At 37.7% G+C, this 22,521-nt stretch overlaps 1 protein-coding gene across 7 annotated transcripts in view; it reads right to left on the reverse strand.

The window, feature by feature from the left end:
* HOOK3 (hook microtubule tethering protein 3) overlaps positions 1-22,521 on the reverse strand; it is a 111,994-nt gene that overhangs the window by 10,365 nt on the left and 79,108 nt on the right. For 4 of the 7 annotated variants that reach the window (XM_035003917.1, XM_035003922.1, XM_035003918.1 and 1 more), the window contains exons 16-22: positions 13,719-13,806; positions 11,250-11,255; positions 8,793-8,827; positions 5,150-5,232; positions 3,626-3,726; positions 1,927-2,031; positions 1,679-1,750 (exon numbers count right to left, since the gene is read on the reverse strand). In XM_035003917.1, coding sequence (XP_034859808.1) covers positions 1,679-1,750; positions 1,927-2,031; positions 3,626-3,726; positions 5,150-5,232; positions 8,793-8,827; positions 11,250-11,255; positions 13,719-13,806 — 490 coding nt within the window. The remainder of the gene's footprint in view (positions 1-1,678; positions 1,751-1,926; positions 2,032-3,625; positions 3,727-5,149; positions 5,233-8,792; positions 8,828-11,249; positions 11,256-13,718; positions 13,807-22,521) is intronic. The other 3 variants (XM_035003919.1, XM_035003924.1, XM_035003921.1) reach the window with 1 other exon arrangement.

Genomic DNA, 22,521 nt, shown 5'->3' on the forward strand with positions numbered 1-22,521 from the left:
TGGACAGACTGGCACAGAAGACAGAAGACTAAACATCAATTTTCCCATCACTCGTTAGCTTTTAGGGAAAACACTAGTCATGGCTTTGTGTCTTTAACAGAATTTTGGTCTATCATATATACCCAAATAAGTAACATTTCTCCATTTTTGCAATGAGAAAATCCAGAACATGTTTTTCACTCAATTTGAAATCAAAGCATTTAAGAATCTGAAGAAAATTGACAAATATCTATTGGTAATCCTTAAATTTATTAATGTGGCTACATATATTACCAATTCTATTTTATTTAAAATATACTATCTTTTTTTCACTTTCACATTCCAAGCAACTTATTCCAATTCTTCACACACCTTTCAGATGCCAGTAGCCATGACAGGGCCATTCTCTGAGATATTTAATGCCTTTTCCCAGTGCTCGTCGCCTCCCTTCCATTCAGTAGTCTGAGATGCAGAACTTTCTGAATGTATGTATGAAGCTGTTACTTGCTATCTTACTGGAACATAATTTGTGTGACTCTACTAGGAGTTATTCCTTTACTCCCTGAGAGCTGAAAAGTAGGGCTATTCTTTAATACCACATCACAGAATAAGTAAATTCAGTTCTATAACCACAATATGTGAAGTCATACAAATCAAATCGAAACTATGAAATGACCAATAAGGATTGAGGGGCAGAGTTCCAAGATCACTAACACTAAGAGGACAAAGAGGAAACAGAATAGATGGAGTCAGAACTAGTTCTCAGAGAACTTCCTTAGATAGTTTTCCCTTATTTTTTAGAATTGTGATAAAATTTGAAATATGTTGTTTTAACCAAGGCAAGAATAAATGTGGACATGTCATGAAATTATATGAACTTCTGACAAAGATCAAATCCCATTATTAGGAAACCTGGGACATTACCCTTTAAGACACAGTATCAGTAAAGCAGAAATAACCACAACATAACTATAGGGTCGGGGGCGGTGGGCGGAGATGATGAAAAAAAAATCTGGTTCAATTTCTTGTCTTAGGCAACTAACATTTTGACAAGGCAGAGGGGGTCTTACTGGGAAGAAAAAACAATGAATAAAAAAAGACAAGTCTAGGACAAAAATATTGAAAAAAGTACAGCACTCTTCAAAATTCACAGCTATTCACTTCCAGAAAATCTTACTGAAGCCCAGAATGTTGACAAGCATTTATTTTCCTCTATAATATTTTTAACGTTTTTTTCCGTGTGTGTTGGAAAATTCAATTTCAAAACCTCCAGTTGTTCAGGGTTTATCACCATGAACATTTTCCAAACTGGGTGAGATAAAACATCCTCATTTTAAGTACCATTCCTGCAAAGACAATGGAACAGTCCCACAAAACAGACACTACTGCATCTGTGCTCGATATTATTCAAGTCCCCTTCTCCCAGAATAAAATGGTTCTCAGGGCCAGAAATTAAACTCTCATTTAACTTTCTATCCTCTAGGAATAACGATGTGTTGAAAACATCCTAACCCTGTTTATGGTGGTACTCATTTCTCCTTTTCAGTCCTAAGATCAGCATTAGGTTTGGTTAGTGTGTGTTAGCATAGCAATTACTTTCAGATTCATTTGGTAGAACTACTTATATAATACAGGTAGTATAATAAATATTACATATTCATTGAACTTTGCAATGTGTTTTAAAGTATTATTTTCTTACCATATTGTACCAGGCACTAACAATATATTTCTCCTCCATTTCTCTTTGACTTTTTGTTTTCTCATATTCTTTCTAAAAAAGAAGCACATGTAAACATGTAAAATGAAAAACAATTTATTATCAATAAAATACAATTAGTTATCTAAATTCATGGACACAGTTGTATACAGCAAGGCTCTTAGAAAATAAAGAATTAAAAACCAAATATTTCATTGTATAGTATAGTATAGTATAATATAGCAAACTACCTCTAAAGAATGGAATAGTCGGTCCCGTTCCTGGAGCTGATTTTTAAGAGCTTGTATTTCTGGTGCTGCTCCTTGATTCTGCTTAGGGTCTAAAGTACGGATAACCTGCAAAAATGAACAAAGAAAAAACATTTCTTTGAAGATTTTATTCATTTATTTGAAATACAGAGAGAGAATGAGTAGGGAAGCAGAGGAAGAGGGGAAAGCAGAGGGAGAGGGAGAAGCAGACTCCCTGCTGAGTGAGGAGCCTGATGAGGGGCTTGATCCCAGGACCCTGAGATCATGACCTGAACCAAAGACACGTTTAACTGACTGAGCCACCCAAGTGCCCCCAAAGAAAAAATTTTAAAGTTTCAAACTTAAAGAATATAACATCTAAGGAAGCAGTTAGTTAAAAGAAAAAAATCAAGGATAAACCTTGTAAGAATCATAAAGCTATCTTACAAGGGTACTTTAAAATTTGAATGTGTGAAATAATATTCAATTGTTACAACTTTCAATTATATAAAACTTTTAGCTATGTAAAAGAATCAGTTATAAGTAGTACTTCTGTCTTAAAATTAATAAGTAATACTGTAGCAGACATTACTGACAGGTGTCTTCCCTTTCCCTTTCCTCTGATGTGGCCCAGCTACCCTCTGCCTCTGAGCAGCCCTATACTTGGGAGAGAGAGTCCTGATGGTTAAAAAGCCTATCATTGTGACCCCATCACCTCCTCTGCTTGGTTTAGGCATGGGCATGTGATGCAATTCTAGCTGGCCAACTAGCAGTCTCCTGGGAAAGCTCTTTTTGCTTTTCGGCTCAATACTTTTACTATCAAAACTGATCAAACCTAGAGAAACAATAAAAATCCATTTCCTTTAATCCCAATTCACCAACTGCTGTACTGCCACATTTTCTCTACACACACACACACACACACACACACGTGTGCGCACGCTTTTTGGGAGGCTACTGTAAGGTAATCTGCAGACCTGGCAACATTAACCCCTAAGTACCTCATGCATCTTTTTAGACTAAGGACATTCTCTTACACAATCACAATACCAACATCATCTGTAAGAAAATGAACAATTCTGTAGGTCCTCACTATTCAGTCCAAATCCACATTTCCACAGGTGTCTCCAAAATGTCTTTGATAAATCACTGCTCCTTCCACCCCCAATTCAGGACCCAAAGATTAATGCATTACATTTGGTACTTCAGGCGCTTTTAAATTAGAAGAGCCTCTTGTGCTCCCCCATACTCCAATGCCTATTTTTGTTTTTCATAATATTGACTTTTATCCCCAATTCTGGATTTATTTGATGATGTGTTATTTAACTTGTTTCAATAATCTCATTTTCCCTGGGAACTGAGAGATCTAAAAGATTGCTTAGATTCAGGTTAAATATTATTGACAATGCTACTCTATCAGGGGGCACAAGATGTTGTTGGTTGTCTACCATCAGTGTAGCTAATTTTGATTATTACCCCAAGGAGGTGAATGCCACTTATTTTCTACATAAAGGACCATTTTCGTCTTCATAATTAGTAACTACTCTGTGGGTTAACCTATTTTGATCACTGCTTCTTCCTTGGCATTTCTTTTGTTCTTCCCCTAATAGCTCTCAGTGTGAGAACTCACTGTACACGCACTAAACTGGATGACCAGTGAAGCATGATCAGAAAGTGGAGAAGCCCGGAAACTCATACTTACACTTTTGGCTTTCTCTAAGTATTTTTTATATCGCTCCTCCATTTGCTTCATTTCCTCTTCTTTCTTCCGTAAAGCTTCTTGTAATTCTTCAATTTTTAAGGCTACAGGTGAGAGAGTGAAGAAAGAAAAAAAAAATTTTTTTTAGATTGTAACAATCTGAAAAGTATTTCAAATGACAAAATAAGTAGGAGCTTTGAGAGACTGGTCTATTCCTATAATTTTATTTTAAAAATTGATAATTTTTTGTTTTTATAAAAAGGTTTTCTTACAAATAAGCAAAAACTTCAGTTTGGAAATGCATAAATTAAAAAGTATCCATCAACGGATGAGTGCATAAACAAAATGTGGTCAGTATGTATAATCGAATATTATTCAGCCTCAATTCTGATACACGTGACAACACGGAGACCATATAAATGAAAATGAAAGGCGTTCTACCAGGTGAAGTAGGCCAGACATGAAAGGACAAATGTATGAATCCACTTAGATGAGTTACTTAGAACACTTACTTAGAACAACAGTTCTCTGGGAAGGAAAGTAGAACAGTGGCTCCTAGGGGCTGGGAGGACAGGGGAGAATGAGGGGCTATTCTTTAATGGGCATAGAGTTTCAGTTTAGGATGATGAAAAAGTTCTGGAAATGGACAGTGCTTGTACAACAATGTGAATGTACTGTCCCTGAACTATATACTTAAAAAGTGGTTAAAATGATCATTTTTAAAAAGGACTTTTTTAACAGAGAGAGAAAGAAAGAGAGAGAGCACGGAACAGGGAGGGGGGAGCCCCGAGGGAGAGGAAAGGGACAAGCAGGCTCCCCACTGAGCATGGAGCCTGTTGCAGGCCTGATTCCAGGACCCCAAAATCATGACCAGAGCTGAAGTCAGATGCTCAACCAACTGAGCCACCCAGGTGCCCCTAAAATGGTCATTTTTATGTGATATATATTTCACCACAGTTAGAAAAGGTGTGTGGGGGGGGGAAGGTCTGTGTCCTGCTCCACACAAAAGCATTAATAAAATCAGGCTACCTACATGTATAAATATCAAAAGCAGTAAAAGTTTGGCTGACTTACATGCAAGTATACTATGAAAATAGCTACTTTCATAAAATATTCATTACCATCCACAGTTAAGGAAAACTCAAAACTATAATTAGAAATACTTTAAAGACGATTATATACTCCTTCTGTAAATCAGACAAATTCTTTAATTGCTAGAATATGTAATAGGACCTATTTCTGAAAGAAACAATTTTATATAAACTCATCACTAGGTGTCTGGGTGGCTCGGTTGGTTGAGCATCCAACTCTTGGTTTCGGCTCAGGTCATGATCTCAGGGTTTTGAGACTGAGCCCAGTGTGGCATCAGCTTGGGACTCTCTCTTCCTCTGCCTCACTCCCTTCATGTGTACTCTCTCTCAATAAATAAAATCTTAAAAAAAAACCCACAAAACTGTGGCAATTAGTAATACAACGTGTCAACTATACTTCAATTAAAAACAACTATGCTAATTAGGGAAAACTCACAGCTGTTATTAAATCGTGGTTCAAGATCTTCAATAATGGCTCTCTTCTTCTGCAATTCATTATTGGCTTCATGAAGCTTTTCTCTGCAACAAAATATTTAACACATTGTCAACTTTTTTTTTTTTCCACTTAACTTCTTTGTTCTTGGGATACACTTGCATAGCACAAAAGTGCTATGAAACAAAAAAGGATAAAAAGCCTAATCCAACATGAATTTAATATATATTTTTAAAATAGGTAAAAAAAGAGACAAAAATCTCAGACTTTGAAATAATTTTTTCTTTTACATAAACATGCACAAGAGGGTACAGAGAACTTAATGATCTTCAGTTTTTTCTAGGAATAGGATATTATAAAAATTAATTTAAAATTTTACAGAGGTTATACAATGCAAAAATATTATTGCAAAATAGTGCTAAAAATAGAACTAGAAAGAACATTATCCACCAATAAAAAAGAATTAATGACACATGCACCCACATGGATAGATATCACACAGAATAACACTGAACAAAGAAAGTCAAATACAAAAGGGTAATACTGTAGGATCCCTTTTACAGGAAGTTCAGAATGTGTCAAAACTAATGAAAGGTGATAAGAGAGCAGCATAGTGGCTAGTTTGGGGATGGAATCAATCAATTAGAAGGGAGAATGAAGAATCCTAATGAATTGCTGGAAGTATTCTATATGTTGATCTGGGATACTTATGTATGTAGAAAAACATTCATCAAACTTAGGGACTTAAAATTAGTGTACTTTATGTAAGTTATATTCCAATACAAAAGTAAAAAATGAACGGAAAGTTTCTTCCTGTTAGTTACAAAATGTGTAATTCTCTCTATATTTAGTTTGGCACTTTGTAATATGAGAGGAAAAAAGGCTGCATAATCTGGAAAATACAGAAAAAAAAACTGAGAAGAAAACAGAGCACTTTAAGACTATTTCGGGTCTTTCCTATGCATAATACTCTAATAAATCTATCTCTTTTTCAACAAATTTTTTTTGTGTGTGACATATCTAGATACAAAATGAGTATATACAGTAGTTAAAAGAATAAGAAAATTTAAGCCCAGTAAACAGGTCATGAAACAGAAATTATCCCAGAACCTTAGGGAACCCAAAACCCAGAATTTTAAGCTTTCTTATGACTTTTGTGATGAGCCTTTGTGTGTATTCCTAACCAATATATTGGTGAATTTTGCCAAATTTTTACTTTATATATCATACTATATGTATTGTTCTGTGACTTCCATCTTTTACTTAACACCATGCTCTTGAGATTCACTTATGCTGATGTGTAAGCCCTAAGTTACACATTTTACTGCAGTATAGTGTTCTGCTGTTTGAACATAACTCATTCTAGCTATTGTTTTACAAATTGGTGGTATCTGTATTGGTTCTATTTTTCTGTGACTGCAAACAATATTCTTTCATACTTTCTTCTACATGTCTCCTGACACATGGATAATAGCATTTCTAGGAATCTAGGGTTAATGTAGGGAGTGGAATTGATGGGTCACAGAATATGTGCATGTTCAGTTTGTTAAGTAAATTGATGTATACTCAGTGCAGTATACATTGCTGAACATCTTTGGCAATAGAATTACCTCTGCTGAACATCTTTGGCAATCCTTAGTATGCCTGATTTTTAATTTTATCAATTTGGTGTATGTAAAATAGTCTTCCTTGTAGTTTTTTTTTTTTTTTTAATTTTTTATTTATTTGCGAGAGAGAGAATGAGAGACAGAGAGCATGAGAGGGAGGAGGATCAGAGGGAGAAGCAGACTCCCTGTCGAGCAGGGAGCCCGATGCGGGACTCGATCCTGGGACTCCAGGATCATGACCTGAGCCAAAGGCAGTCGCCCAACCAACTGAGCCACCCAGACGCCCTTCCTTGTAGTTTTTAATTTGCATGAGAATGACCTCCTTTTGAAATGTCTATGGACCCTCTTGTGGATCGAATTATATCTCCCAAAAAAGATGGCGAAGTCCTAACCCCCAATACCTAGGAATGTGACATCATTTGAAAATAGCGTCTTTGCAGATATAATTAGTTAAGATGAGGTCGTGCTGGATCAGGGTGGGCCTTAAGTCCAAAGACTGGTATCCCTATAAGAAGGCCATGTGAAGACAAAACGTACAGAGGAGAATGCCACGTGAAGATGGGGAGACAGAGATTGGAGTGATGTGTCTATAAGCCAGGGAACACCAAGGATTGTTAGCAGTCAGCCTGAAGAGGGTAATGGAACAGATTCTCCCTTAGAACCTCCGGAAAGAACCCATCCTGCTGACTTCCTTGATTTTAGGCTTGTAGTCTCAAGAACTGGTAGAGGATAAATGTCTGCTTTTTTTTTTAGCCACCCAGTTTGTGGTAATTGTGGCAGCCACAGGAGACTAGAGACTAACAGGCCTCATCCTCACTAATAATTCTTTTTGATGAAGATATTTGCTATGTAAATGAACACACAATGGTCAGTTTTATGAAAGAACAGGTATTCCTTTTTTTTTTTTGTAATATAGAGATGGGAAAGAAAAAAAGGACAGAATTCAGTACTGAATTCGGACTCTAGGTAACCTCACAATGGCTAGGAGGTAATATTTTCTCTTCTACTAGTGCATTAAGAATTTGCCCCTTGTTAGACTTGCCAGCAAGTGTCAGTTCCTAGGATTATCTCACTTTTCCCAGATTAAAAAAAAACAACTGGACAGCATGAGACAAACTGCCAAATTATAGAACTTTTTTTCCAATCATAGTGGAACATGTCAAAGTTATCTCTGTGATACTGAGGATGTCCAGTTTACCATAGTGGAACACTGTAACACTCCCAACAGGCTAGCAATTCATGGCCAACCTACACTCAATGTTTGTTAGGAGAGTGTTGCTAGAAAGTGATAGGAAGGATTAAAATTATTACTGGGTGTGAGAAAATCACAAAAACATTCCTAACGATGTCAACCTCAGCTAAAGATAAAGATGGGTGAAGATTTCTTCATGAGAAAACAAATGTAATATTTTAAGATTTATTTCATTTTTAGATTAAAAAGTCACTTTCAGATATATTTGCAGTTCAAGGAAATGTTTGAAAATCTGTTACTGATGAGCTCTATAGTACTTTAAAATAAAACTTTACTTAAAAAGGAAAATTCAGCTGGCTATACTCAAAAGCTGGCAAACTACAGTCCATGGGCCAAATTCAGCCTGCTGCCTGTTGTATAAAGTTTTATTGGAACAGTCACAACATTAATTTATAGTCTGTGGCTGCTTTCAAACTAAAGAGCTAAGTGATTGTGACACAGACCATGGCTTGCAAGGCCTAAGGTTACTGATGTCTGGCCCTTTACAGAAAAAGGTTTCTGCCTCCTGACCTAGAGTGTCTCAAACTCCTAACTATAGTTATAAATACTACCACAAAGATATAAAACTCTGGAATCTTATATGAGAAAACAGTTCTAAAGCAGTACTTATTTTGACTTAAGGACACTGGGTGGAGATGACCCGTTAGACGCTATTAATATGTCTTATAATTTCCCCTATCTTCAGGGGCCACCTGTGCCATTGCCTAGATACTCTGTAACCACCTAACAAAATACTTCTGTTTCACTGGAGGATAGGAGAATGATAATCAACAACTTTTATACTTACAGATGTTCTTCAAGCTTCTTTTTTAGAAGAACTGACTGGAAATGGAAAATAAAAGAAATTTATTTAACATTTTAACTAATAAATTATTTTTTAAAAATAAAAAGTAGAGTAGTAATCGACTCTGAATGAGTTCTAAGTTCTCTGATCAAAGAGCTCAAAACACACAATGTACCTAAGTCTATTTTCTCTTTGACTAGAGAGAGAGCAGCAAATGATGATAGCAATCAGTATAAAATACCTAGAAACTGCATATCTGAAGTCTCTATTTATAGTCAAGAAGAACTGAATAGGGGCGCCTGGCTGGCTCAGTCAGTTAACCGTCTGCCTTAGGCTCAGGTCAGGACTAGGATCGAGCCCTGTGTTGGGCTCCCTGCTCAGTGGAGAGCCTGCTTCTCCCTCTCTCTCTGCTGCTGCTTCCCCTGCTTGTGCTCGGTCTCACTCTCTGTATCAAATAAATAAAATCTTAAAAAAAAAAAAAGAGGAAGAATTTAATAAAAAGGCCACTTATATATAGACCTAATATTCCTGGAACCAAAAGGCAGGTAGAATTCTAATAATAATAGATTCTTCCCTAACATACTTTTTATCTACTATATTATTTTCCTTGCATCATGATAGAGACTAGGATTAATTTCCATAAATATTACTCGGAGATTTCTGAATATGCACACAAATAATTTATGTGATTGTATGGGAATGTGAAAGATGCTGTGTGCACAGAATTTAATTTACTGAAGAATGCATCTTTGGCTGGGTATTTTTTTTTTTTAAAGATTTTATTTATTTATTTGAGACAGAGAGAATGCGAGAGACAGAGAGCACATGAGAGGGGGGAGGGTCAGAGGGAGAAGCAGGCTCCCTGCCGAGCAGGGAGCCTGATGTGGGACTCGATCCCGGGACTCCAGGATCATGACCTGAGCCGAAGGCAGTCGCCCAACCAACTGAGCCACCCAGGCGCCCTGGCTGGGTATTTTTTAAAAAGTCTCCTGGGCGGGGGTGTTGCCTGGGTGGCTCAGTCACTTAAGCATCCGACTCTTGATTTCGGCTCAGGTCATGATCTCAGGGTCCCAGGATGGAGCCCTGTGTTGGGCTCCATGCTCAGTGGGGAGTCTGGGCACTTGGATGGCTCAGTCAGTTAAGCACCTGACTCTTGATTTCAGCTCAGGTCATGATCTCAGGATCAGGAGATCAAGGCCTGTGGTGGCTAGCGTTGGGCGTGGAGCCTGCTTAACATTCTTCTTCTCCCCCCAGGTCATGTGTGTGCTCTTTCTCTCTCACTCTCAAAACACATACACACACACAGTCTCCTAAAAAGCAGATTAGAATTGGCCTAAAAATAAAAAAAAAATAGTGGCAGTCTATAAAGGACCACTAGGTTTTGTAATTGAACTTAACACTTGTAGGGTACATATTATTAATGAATTCTATGAAACATTCCATTTTGAGATAAATTCAGCCAAACCCAATTAATATAGGCTTATAAAACAAATTGTCCAATCAGTCAAAAGCAGCAGTGAGGGGAGGAAAAACCTTTACACTGACTTCTTCGATTTTCAGTCACCGTATTTAAAAATGATTACTATAACTGTTTATTCAAGTCCATTTTAACACAGCTCTGGAATTTATCAAATTTACTTCTTTGCTCAATATGTAAACTATATCAATGGACTACAAGGTCCCCTATCAGTGCTTGCCCCAAATATAAAAGAAAGCAATAATTCTGTTAACTTTCAGTTATTGCTTTGTTCATTCTTTAGTACAGATGGTAAAATGAAAATACTTTCTAAATACCTTAACTGTAATTTTGCATTTACCTTTTGACTAGGCTCTAGCAAAATTAGTTTTAACTGAGATAATACACAATATTCATCTCATGAATGGTTAATACACTAGGCACTGCAGTCTCATGTTAATCTCACAACTATGAGCAATATTAGCCTCATCTTATAGTTGAGGAAGGTGAGACTGGGGAGACGTTCAGTAACTTTCAAGTAGCAGACCCAAAATTAAACCCCAGGTCTGAAACAAAACAAAAAACAAACCCAGGTCTGCCAGACTCCAAAGTTTATGCATGGTCTTTACTTCCATGCTTCCTATACTCCACCACCTCTCCACTGAAGACTGTTACTATTAAACTAGGTGGCAGGAGGAGGCCAGACTGCAATAGGAAGCTTCCAAATAATTTATAAAAATGTACTAATTATAACAAGGAGGCAGAGTAGGAGTGGGATGGGGGAGACAAATAAGAACAGAGGTCTTTTTGGTTTGACTTGTTAAGTTTTCAATATCCTTTAAATATCTTAAGTGTAAAGGGCATAAACCTGTAAGGCAAATAACACTCATTTGCATAAAATTCCCATAATTAAAAATTTCAGTACCATCAACTATGATGGAAGAGAATGTATATAAATAAAAAATTTGCTCAATATATAGAAATGAATAGGAAGCCATACTTACAATAGCCTTTTGAGCAGAAACCATGCCAAGAGACAGAGAGGACATATTAGTATGAAGCAAACACAGCAGCCAATAGAAGGAACGATTTAGTAATTCATGAACAGAAGTAAAAGTTATGCATTTTTTTTCAAAAATGTACATTTTTCTTTCTTCTATGGTCTCCTCATCCTGTCTTGTTCTCTTGAGTTTTATACACTGTGGCTAGCTCAAATTATCCATATGACTGGATATAACAATGCTTTTCTGCTTCCATGCTAAAAATAAATGACATAAAAATAATAATAAAAATGTGTAAACCATCCTACTCTGACTTCAGGTCATATGAAAGGACTGTGCTTTTGGTAACAGAAATGGGCAGAAATTATACTGTTCTTCAGAGAGGACCAGTTCCATTTGGCAGGTTGTTCTACGTACTACCTGGTATTCCTGAGATGCAACACCAGAGGTTTGTGAAAGAGAAGACGAAAACATCAAACATTTGCTGGATTTGAGGCATATCACAATGAGGAAAGTTCCTATCTGAATCTTTTCTATATATATATGAAAGAACTCTAAGGGAATATATAAGAATTTAGAGCAACACCTCTCTTTAGCATCTGGGCAGTCAAATAAACTAATTTAGGCAAATAGTACTTTCAGGGCTGGCACTCACTTCTGAAGTATGTTCTCTAAGTAACAGCACACAGCATATTTAATTAGATTTGATTACCACAGTGATACCTAAATCAGGCTACGCAGAATTGTTTTTTACAGAATAAACTCCTTCTGTATGTTCTAATACCAGTAAGAGAATCAAGTACATGTGGTGGCTATCGCTATAACACTAAGGTAGGCTGATACTGATGTTCTACCATTCTTTTTCCCTATGTACCACATGCCCTTCCCTTTCTCCCATAACAAAGCAACAAAAAGTCTCCTCAAAGTTTTAGAGACCAAGTGATTTCACTGAAGAAATCACTTAAATTCATCTCTAAGATAGTCTTAGTTAGCCTTATTAATATTTTAATACAATAATGTTGGTTTTGCTTCACCTCTTTCTGGCTTAGCATTCTGGATTAAAAACATGTTTAAAAAGTAAACCATGACATTTCAAACTAGTTCTGCTTTAATAAGGGAATAAGGTAGTTTAGATGTTGGTGACAATTTTAGGAACTAGGAATCAATTTGGGATCTAAGAAGGACTACCCACACATTAATTAAAGGATAAACCAAAACCAGTGATCTTAGAAAGAGCATACTGCCAATAGTAGATTATGTTTATGAAACTCATAAAATGGGGTCAATAATGAGCTTTCTAGATCTAATATTTGCAGGTTTTAAGTAATATAACTGGTTTAACACCCTTTCATTGGTTCCTTTTGTTTTCATACGTTCTTACATTAATAAGACTGGACAGAAATGATATGTCTATAATTTTGACGATTCTCCAAAAAGACTATCAATGAAAGCAACTATGTAGAGGTTTATACCAAAAGGCCAGAGTTTATAGCAAATTACACTAACAATAATAAAAGAACAACCAACTGTCTGAAGCAAAGATTGGTCACTAAAATTAAGGTTCCCCCCCTTTACACTATTTTTGAATACTCTATAGTTGCAGTTGCACTGTATACTGCTTATTAAATGGAAAGGATTTGCAAAACTTATTTACACTTTCATCAGAGACTGACTACTACGTGCTACAAAAGCACTGTGATAATTTAGAAAGTGAGCATGAGAAGATGAAAGTCCATCCAGTTCTGGCTCAACACATTTACTATATACTAATGTGAGCATGCCAGTCAAGCAGGCAAGGCTATGACAGTTATGCAGAGTATAAGGGAATATTAAAAAAAAAAAGGTCCGTGAACTTATATTTGAGTGGGGCAGGGTAGGGGTAGCAAGAGGGATTCAGAAATTCAGAGACAGTTATTTCTAAGGATAGCATTATTTTTAAAAATATCAATTACACATAAAAAATTTCTACTTGAACATGCTAAATTTCTACCAGCATTTTTGTTGTTGTTGGCCAGAGTTTGGAAAAACCCTGAACTCTGAAAACTGAGATGAACACACTTATAACAAAGGCCTCAGGGAGCCTGGCTGGCTCAGTCAGAAGACCATGCGACTCTTGATCTCAGGGTCATGAGTTTGAGCCCCACAATGGGTGTAGAGGAACTTAAGTGAATAAATAAAAACTTAAAGAAAAAATCCTAGCTTCCCCATTTCCTAAAACAAAAACTCCACAATGCCTCAATTAATTCCTTAGCTAATAACTACAAATAAACTTCTATTCCCAGCAGAGTGATTCTAATCAGTACAATGAAGTACTGTCTGGTCCTTTTCATAAGGAATGTTAGTAAAAGGAAAATATTGCTTCTCTTCCATAACCAATATACATTATTCTGGTAGAGACAATCAAATAAAAAACAAAACTTACAGCTTTTCTTAACACTGTGAAACTATTGGTTGGTACATATCAAAACTTACATCTTCTGCTTTTGAGCCTTGATCCTGTAAAGATTTTTGCAATTCTTCAACTTGTGACTGCACTTCCAGAAGTCTCTGATTCACCAGCCTAGAAATCAAATGCGTATTAATTTTCCAAGTTCAGACTTATTTCTATCTTCTCCCTAGGTTGTCATATTGGTTAGAAAGACAGTATAATTAACAAAACAAACCCTCATGTTAAGATAGTAGTGCAGTGCACTGTTCTGGTTTTCGTTTTACTTGAAATAAAAAATGGTACTTTAGTGGACATATTTTGTTGCACAAGTGTACTTATACATATCTAATTATCTGAAGTTCACGTCAATACATGTTTATTCAAACTATGTGTCAGGCACTATGCTCAGCACTGTGCTAAAAGATCCCTATACTCAAGGAATTTAGTGGGGAAGCAAAATGTTAAAATACAAGATAAATACTTCCACATAGCACAAAGAGGTACCAAAAAGGAATAATGACTGCCTGAAGCAGCAAGAACTTTATCTAATTGTGTGGAGGAGTTAGGCTTGACTGAACTGAGACTGGAACAAAAAATAAAATACTTAAGTGATTAAGGGTGGAAAGCAGATTTAAGACAGAGAATTCACCATGTCCAAAGCACACAGAAAATGAAAGGGTATAGTGAGTTTAAGAATGGCATGTCTAGAGCCTACTCAAAAAAAAAATCTTTAAAAAAGGGGGCGATTCGCTGGTTCAGTCAGTAAAGCATGTGACTCTTAATTTCAGGGTTGTGAGTTCAAGCTCCATGTTGGGCGTGGAGCCTACTTAAAATTAAAAATAAATAAATAATAACAAATTCTTTAAGAATGGCATGTCTAAAGACTAAATTATGAGGGAAAGAATGGCTAGAGGTGAAACCAGAGAAGAGGAGAGGTTGGGTGCAAACTTGTATGAAATGCAGAAGTACTTAGAACTTATAATCTGGCCTAAAATCTGGCTGAAATGGAATAATCCACCCAGCCTTTAAAATAATGCTGATTCTGGAGCTCAGAAATTCTCTAAGTCATGATGATGTAACATCCAGTACACCAACTTGGTTCCCTAGGTCTTGGGCAATCACCCTAAAGGGCTGCAAGAAGGGTGAAACTGAGACAACATTTTAGACATCACATTGGTTTGATAGAGTAAAATGTTATTAAAAAGGTCAAAGTGAAGGTATGAAGACCGGGAGGAGGCTACCACAATTATTACTAAGTCTGCCCGAAAGAGGAGGTAACAAGGTTGATATGTAGTTAAAAGGCAAAAGAATACAGGAAATAAAAAATAACACTTAGGATTTTGGTTTGAGCTACTGAAAAACATTTACTGAGAATACAGGAGAAACAGGTTGAGAAGGGAAGATAAACTTATTTTGTATTTGTTGAAAATGCAGTGCCTAGAGATATCTGTCAAAAGGCTGTATCTGTGCATCTGAAGCACAAAGAGAACTCTGAGTTGAAAATATAGATGTGAGAGCCATTTGGAGTTAACTGAAGCCATGAACAAAAAAAACACTAACTAGAAAGAATGTGAAGAAGAGGGGAAAAGAGGAACAAAGATGGTCAATGGCAGGTCACCAAGCAGAGGGGTAGAAAGAGGAACTTCACCCTGAAGAGAATGAGGAGAAACATAGGAGAGGTGTGTTAACTGAAATTAAAAAAAAAGTTTTAGGGGAAAAAGATCAACAATAATGAATACAATAGACATGAGGAAAGATAAAGTCTTGAATGCTCCCACTGGATTGGCCATTTAAGAGATGACTGGTTATTTTAGTAGGAAACACCTTAGTGAAATGGTAGAAGCCAGACTACCTTGAATTAAGGACGAAACAGGGCAATGAATTCTTAGAATCCAAACAGCCAGAAAATCCAATAAACAATTTTTTTTTACTAAATAAACTGTAAGAAATTCTTACCATAAATGTTCCAAGTTCAATAATTAGTGAAAATCACAGTAAAAATTCAATCAAATCTATAATAATAACTGATGTTTTTCAAATCAAGGAATAGAAAATTTGGGCGCTTTTTAAATAGTGAAGGAATTATCTGAAAATCCATATTCAATATGGGGAGATATATAAATACATTACTAGTGACACTGTAACTTTGTTCAATCTTTTCAGAAAGTAATATGAAAATATATTTCAAACTATTAGAGTATTTCAACTATCCATCTTAGCCATTTTGAAATTATTTAGTCAACAAATACTATAACCTATTAGGCGTTGGTAATTAACATAATGTATAACAAATCCGTATCAAGATGTTCAAGAATTTGAACACAACTCAAATGTCTAGTAAGGGGGAACAGACCAACACCCACAGCAATATAACTATTAAAGTGTGAAGTATACACACACACACACACACACACACATAGGTATGAAGCTACACAAATATAAGTGAAAAAAAATATATGAGCTCATCTTTTTCCAAAAAATGCAAACTTCAAAAAATCAAAATAAATGAGGATTATAATACCTACTTCATGGTGTTGTTTAGAAGAGTAAGAATAACATACAGAGTGTCCAGCACAGTACCTGTACATAATATGCACTCTATAAATGTGAATTGCCTCTACCTATCTTCTCCCCCTTCAGAAGTTTAGTTAACATCTTTTTTCAAAAGATTTTTTTTAAGATTTTATTTATTTATTTAAGAGAGAGAGAGCACACAAGGAGGGGGAGTAGCAGAGGGAGAGGGAGAAGCAGGCTTCCCTCTGAGCAGGGAGACCGATGTGGGTCTCAATCCCAGGACCCTGGGACCATGACCTGAGCCGAAGGCAGATGCTTAACTGACTGAGCCACTCAGGTGTCCCTAGTTAGTTAACATCTTAAATCTACTTACATATAATTGTCAGGGGGGTATAGAAAGAGGGTGAACTTGAGATCATAATAAACTCTGAGAGGGAAGGGAAAAAGAACATGTATACTTTGACAAAGCTCCCTAAGTGAGGGTTAGCAGGTATTACAGATTTAAAAAATGCCAGCTTACTGGGAAAACTAATTGGAAGGACTTTGGAGGTTTACTACAAACCTTTCCTTCTGACAGACAATATATTGGTGGTGAACAAACTGCATTTAAGTTAAAAGATTCAGTGGAACTAGTAAGAAGTTAAGTTAGAGACAAGGTCATGTAAATACTTATTAAACTCAGTAAGAACAAACTTAGGGTAATTCACTTAAGAGAAAAAGCATTCCATGAGGAGAAGACAGAAAAAAATGTTTTTCAAACATGGCAAAAGATAAACTGACAAGAAAGAGGGTATGGATGGGGTGCTTGGCTAGCTCAGTTGGTGGAGCATGCGGCTCTTGCTCTCGGATTTAGTTCAAGCTCCAAGCTCGGTGTAGAAATTGTTTAAAACTAAAAATATTAAAAAAAAAAAAAAAAAGGTATGGATTAGGTAGAGGCTTTCAATTCAGGTAGCCTGGGTCTGAGCCCAAACTCCCTCACCTGTAAAACTTTAATAAAGATAAGACCACATATTTAAAACGAATAGCACAATGTTTGGAACAAACAAAAGCTTAATAAACATTAGCTGTTGTTATTGTTGTTCTAGGTTACAGATGGTCATACTACAAAGGTAAGTTATCAATCAGTACTGTAATTCAAGAAAAAGGTCTGCGGGGAAGATGGCAGAGTAGGAGGACCCTAAGCTTGCCATGTCCCACAGTTACAACTAGATAACACTCATATGAGTGTAAATAACCCAGGAAACGACTCGAAGACTGGCAGAACAAACTTCACAACTAAAGGTAGGGAAGAGGTCCCATCGAAGAAGGTAGGAAGGGCAAAGTCACAGCCTGGGAGTGAAACAGACCATGACTGCCCATAGTGGGGAGGGAGCCCGTGGCATGGAGAAAGGTGGAAAACACACTTTCACACCAGGGAGCCCTGAACAGGGAGGACGGATCTCTGTAATATTTGACTTTGAAAGTGAGAGGGGCTAAATTTCTTGAGTTCTTAAAATGAGCAGGACTTAAAGCCTGGAATTTAAAAAACTGGTGAGCTTGGCTCTGGTAGAGCCCTGACTGCAATAGGAAGCAGTGTCCCAGCCCTTAAACAGCAGTGTGGATACAGCATAGAACTAGCAATTTGAAAAACGCTGAGGGTAGGCCAGAGGGAGTGATTTGCCCATCTCCGAATGTGGCCCAGAGAAACAGGGATCATGCAGAGAGACCCTTCCAGGAATAAAGGACCTGGCAGGTGCCATTTCCCTCCCCCTGTCCCCCAGCATAAGCGCATAGCCACCACTCCTACCTAACTTCCTTGCACTAAACACTGCCCCATGGTTCCACCCTTCTTAGTCACACTCCCCTTGGGCCCAGTGCTGTAGCGCCCCCCCCCCCCCCCACCCTCCAGAAGACTGGCACAAACCCTGCCAACATCACATCTCCCAACTTGTGTGTTTTGTGGGACCTCTGGTCTCATTTGTGGAGCAGATCTCATTTCATAAGCACACTGTTGCGCTCCTTGTTAAAACACTCCCCACCCCTGCTGGGGACCAAACACTGCCCACAATAGGCAAAGAGAGCCTCTATACACTGGAATGAAGGAAAAACAGGTCAAGACTCAACAGCAGAGCACACACATAGGAGACCCTCCCTGAAGTGCCAGGCCCTGAGGAACAGGCAACACTGCACTACAGGACCTCTTCTTCATTAAGCTATTATCATTAAGAGCAAGAGAAGTAGCTGACTTTCCTAACAGAAACAGACACAGAAAATAAGACAAAATGAGGAGACACAGAAATATGTGCCAAATGCAAGAACAGGACCAAACCACAGCAAGAGGCCAAAGCAAAACAGATATATGTAATATGCCTGACAGGGAATATAAGGTAACGATCATAAAGATACTCACTGGACTTGGGAAGAGAATGGAGGACATCAGTGAGATCCTTCACACAGCATTAAAAAGGAACCAATCAGAGATGACATACACAATTAATGAAATTAAAAATACACTTGATGGAATAAATAGCAGGCCAGATGAAGCAGAGAATGAACTAATGACCTGAAAGAGCAATGGAAAGTAACCAAGCTAAGCAAAGGAGAGGAAAGAAAATTAAGCAAATTCAGAACAGGGTTAGGGAACCAGTGATTCCATCAAAGGTAATAACATCTGCATGACAGACATCTCAGAAGAGAGAGATAAGGGGGCAGAAAATTTATTTGAAGAAATAATAGCTGAAAACTTCCCCAATTTGGGGAAGGAAACAGATTCCAGATCCAGGAGGCACAGAGACCACCCCCCGCCTCCTCCAAAAAGGTCCATACCAAGACACATAAGATGGCAGGAAGTACGGATTAAAAAATTTTTTTTCAAAGCAGCAAGAGAAAAGAAAACAGGGGTGCCTGGGTGGCTCAGTTGGTTAAGCGACTGCCTTCAGCTCAGGTCATGGTCCTGGAGTCCCGGGATTGAGTCCCACATCGGGCTCCCTGCTCGGCAGGGAGTCTGCTTCTCCCTCTGACCCTCCTCCCTCTCATGCTCTCTGTCTCTCATTCTCTCTGTCTCAAATAAATAAATAAAATCTTAAAAAAAAAAAAAAGAAAACAGTTACATATGAGGGAAACCCCATAAAGCTATTGACAGATTTCTCAGCAGAAACCTCGCAGGACAGAAGGGGTGGCATGCTATTCCAACTGCTGAAAGGGAAAAATCTGTAGCCAAGAATACTCTATCCTGCAAGGCTATCATTCAGAATAGAAGGAGAGATAAGTTTCTCAGACAAGCAAAACTAAAGAAATTCATGACCATTAAACCAGCCCTACAAGAAATATGAAAGGGGACTCTGAGTAGAAAGGAAAGGCCATAAAGGAGTATGAAAAGTAAAAAACATGAAAGTAGTAAAAATAAGTATTTTGGTAAAATTCAGTCAAGGGATTCATAAAAGGAAAGGATGTAAAATATGATACCACATGCCTAAAACATGGGGAGGAGGGAGAGGAGTAAAAAATGGGTTTAAACTTAATATAGACAGCTATATGCAGAAGATATTATATACAAACCTAATGGTAACCACAAATCAAAACCAGTAACAGATATGCAAAGAATAAAGATAAAGGGATCCAAATATATTATGAAAGAAAGCCAACAAACCAGGAAATGGAGCAAGGGAAGAAAGGATCACATAAAAACTATAGAAACAACCACAAAACAAGTAACAAAACAGCAAAAAATACGTAGCTATTAATAATTACATTGAATGTAAATGGACTAAATGCTCTAATTAAAATACACAGGGTGGGGCGCCTGGGTGGCTCAGTTGGTTAAGCGACTGCCTTCAGCTCAGGTCATGATCCCAGGGTCCTGGGATCGAGTCCCGCATCGGGCTCCCTGCTCTGCGGGGAGCCTGCTTCTCCCTCACCCACTCCCCCTGCTTGTGTTCCCTCTCTCGCTGTGTCTCTCTCTGTCAAATAAATAAATAAAATCTTAAAAAAAAAAAAAATACACAGGGTGACAGTAGATAGAAAAACAAGATCCATCTATATGCTGCCTACAAGGAGTCTCATTTCAGATCTAAAGACACTTGCAGACTGAAAGTGAAGGGATGGAGAAACATCTATCACGCAAATAGTTGTCAAGAGAAAGCCAGGGTAGCAATACTGATAATGGACAAAGTAAACTTTAAAATGAAGACTGGGGTTGCCTGGGTGGCTCAGAGGTTAAGCGTCTGCCTTCCGCTCAGGTCATGATCCCAGGGTCCTGGGATCGAGCCCCGCATTGGGCTCCCTGCTCAGCAGGAAGCCTGCTTCTCCCTCTCCCCTCCCCCTGCTTGTGTTCCCTCTCTCGCTGTCTCTCTCTCTGTCAAATAAATAAGTAAAAATCTTTTAAAAAAAATTAAACAAAGACTGTAGGGATGCCTGGGTAGCTCAGTTGTTTGGGCATCTGCCTTCGGCTCAGGTCATGGTCTCAGGGTCCTGGGCTTGAGTCCCGCACTGGGCTCCCTGCTCAGCGGGGAGCCTGCTTCTCCTGCTCCTCCTGACCCTTGCCCTGATTCATGCTTTCTTGCTCTCTCAAATAAATAAAATCTTTATTTGAGAGAGAGAGAGAGAGACCAAGCAGGGAGAGGGAGAAGCAGGCACCCCGCTGAGTAGGGAGCCTGATCCTAGGACCCTGGGACCATGACCTGAGGGCAGATGCTTAATCGACCGAGCCACTCAGTAGCCCCTCAAATAAATAAAATCTTTAAAAAACAACAGCAGCAAGAAGACTGTAACAAGAGACAAAGAAGGATACCATATAAGGGGACAATCTAATAAGAGAATATAAAGATTTAAAAAATTTATGCACCCAAGATGAGAGCACCCAAATACATAAAACAGTTAATAACAAACATGAACTAATCTATAGTAATACAATAATAGTAGGGGAATTTAACACCCACTTATATCAATGGACAGATCATACACAAAAATAAACTCAAGATGGATGAAAGACCTAAATGTGAGACCTAAAACCATAAAAATCCTTAAAGAGAGTGCAGGCAGTGATCTCTCTGACCTCAGCCATCACAACATTTTCCTAGATATGTCTCCTGAAGCAGGGAAACAAAAGCAAAAGCAAACTATTGGACTACATCATAATAAAAAGTTTCTGCACAGCAAAGCAAACAATCAACAAAACTAAAAGGTAACCTATGGACTGGGAGAAGCTATTTTCAAAGGACATATCTGATAAAGAATATCTAAAAGATAGAAAAAACATACACAACAACCAAAAACCAAAAAATTCTGTTAAAAAAAAGGACAGAAAACGTAAACAGACATTTCTTTTTTTAAGATTTTATTTATTGATTTGAGAGAGAGAGTGAGCATGACTGGGGGGAGGGGCAAAAGGAGAGAGAGAGAGAGACAAACAGACTCCCCACTCATCAGGAAGCCCGATTTGGGGCTTAATCCCAGGATCCTGAGATCATGACCCAAGCGGAAGTTTGACGCTTAACCGACTGAGCCACCAGGTGCCCCACGAACAGACATTTCTCCAAAGAAGACATCCAGATGGCCAAGAGACATCACATGACAATATCCTCAACATCACTCATCATTAGGGAAATGCAGATCAAAACTACAATGAGATATATCACCACACACCTGTCAGAATGGCTAAAATCAAAGACACAGGAAACAAGTGTTGACGAAGCTATGGAAAGAAAGGAACACTCCTGCACTGTTGGTGGGAATGCAAACTGGTGCAGCCACTGTGGGAACAGCATGGGGGCTCCTCAAAAAGTTAAAAATACAGCCACCCTATGATCCAGTAACTGCGCTACTGGGTATGTACCCCAAAATATAAAAACACTAATTCAACAGGATATATGCACCCCGATGTTTATTGCTGCATTATTTACAATAGTCAAACTATGGAAGCAGCAAAATGCCCACTGATAGGTGAATATATTGATAAAGAAGAGGTGGTATATATACCACCTATCTATGGAGTATTAGTCATAAGAATGAAGTCGTGCCATTTGCAATAACATCAAAGAGCTAAAAAAGTATAATGTTAAGTGATATAAGTCAGCCAGAGAAAGACAAATACTACATGATTTCATTCACATGCGGAATTTAAGAAACAAAACAAATAAGCAAAGGAAAGAAAAAATAAAGTCAAATCAAGAAAGACTCTTACCTATAAAGAACACACTGATGGTTATCAGAAGGGAAATGGGTGTGGGGATGGAGGAAAGAAGGGATTGGGATTAAAGAGTATACTGATCATGATGAAAAAATAAGATAAAATGATTTAAAAAAAGAACAAACACGATACTAAGTTGTAAACAGCTGTAAATGCCATCGGAATTT

This window comes from Mirounga leonina, unplaced genomic scaffold, assembly GCF_011800145.1.
Source record: "Mirounga leonina isolate KUSES-001 unplaced genomic scaffold, KU_Mleo_1.0 Mir_128, whole genome shotgun sequence".
NCBI lineage: Eukaryota > Metazoa > Chordata > Mammalia > Carnivora > Phocidae > Mirounga > Mirounga leonina.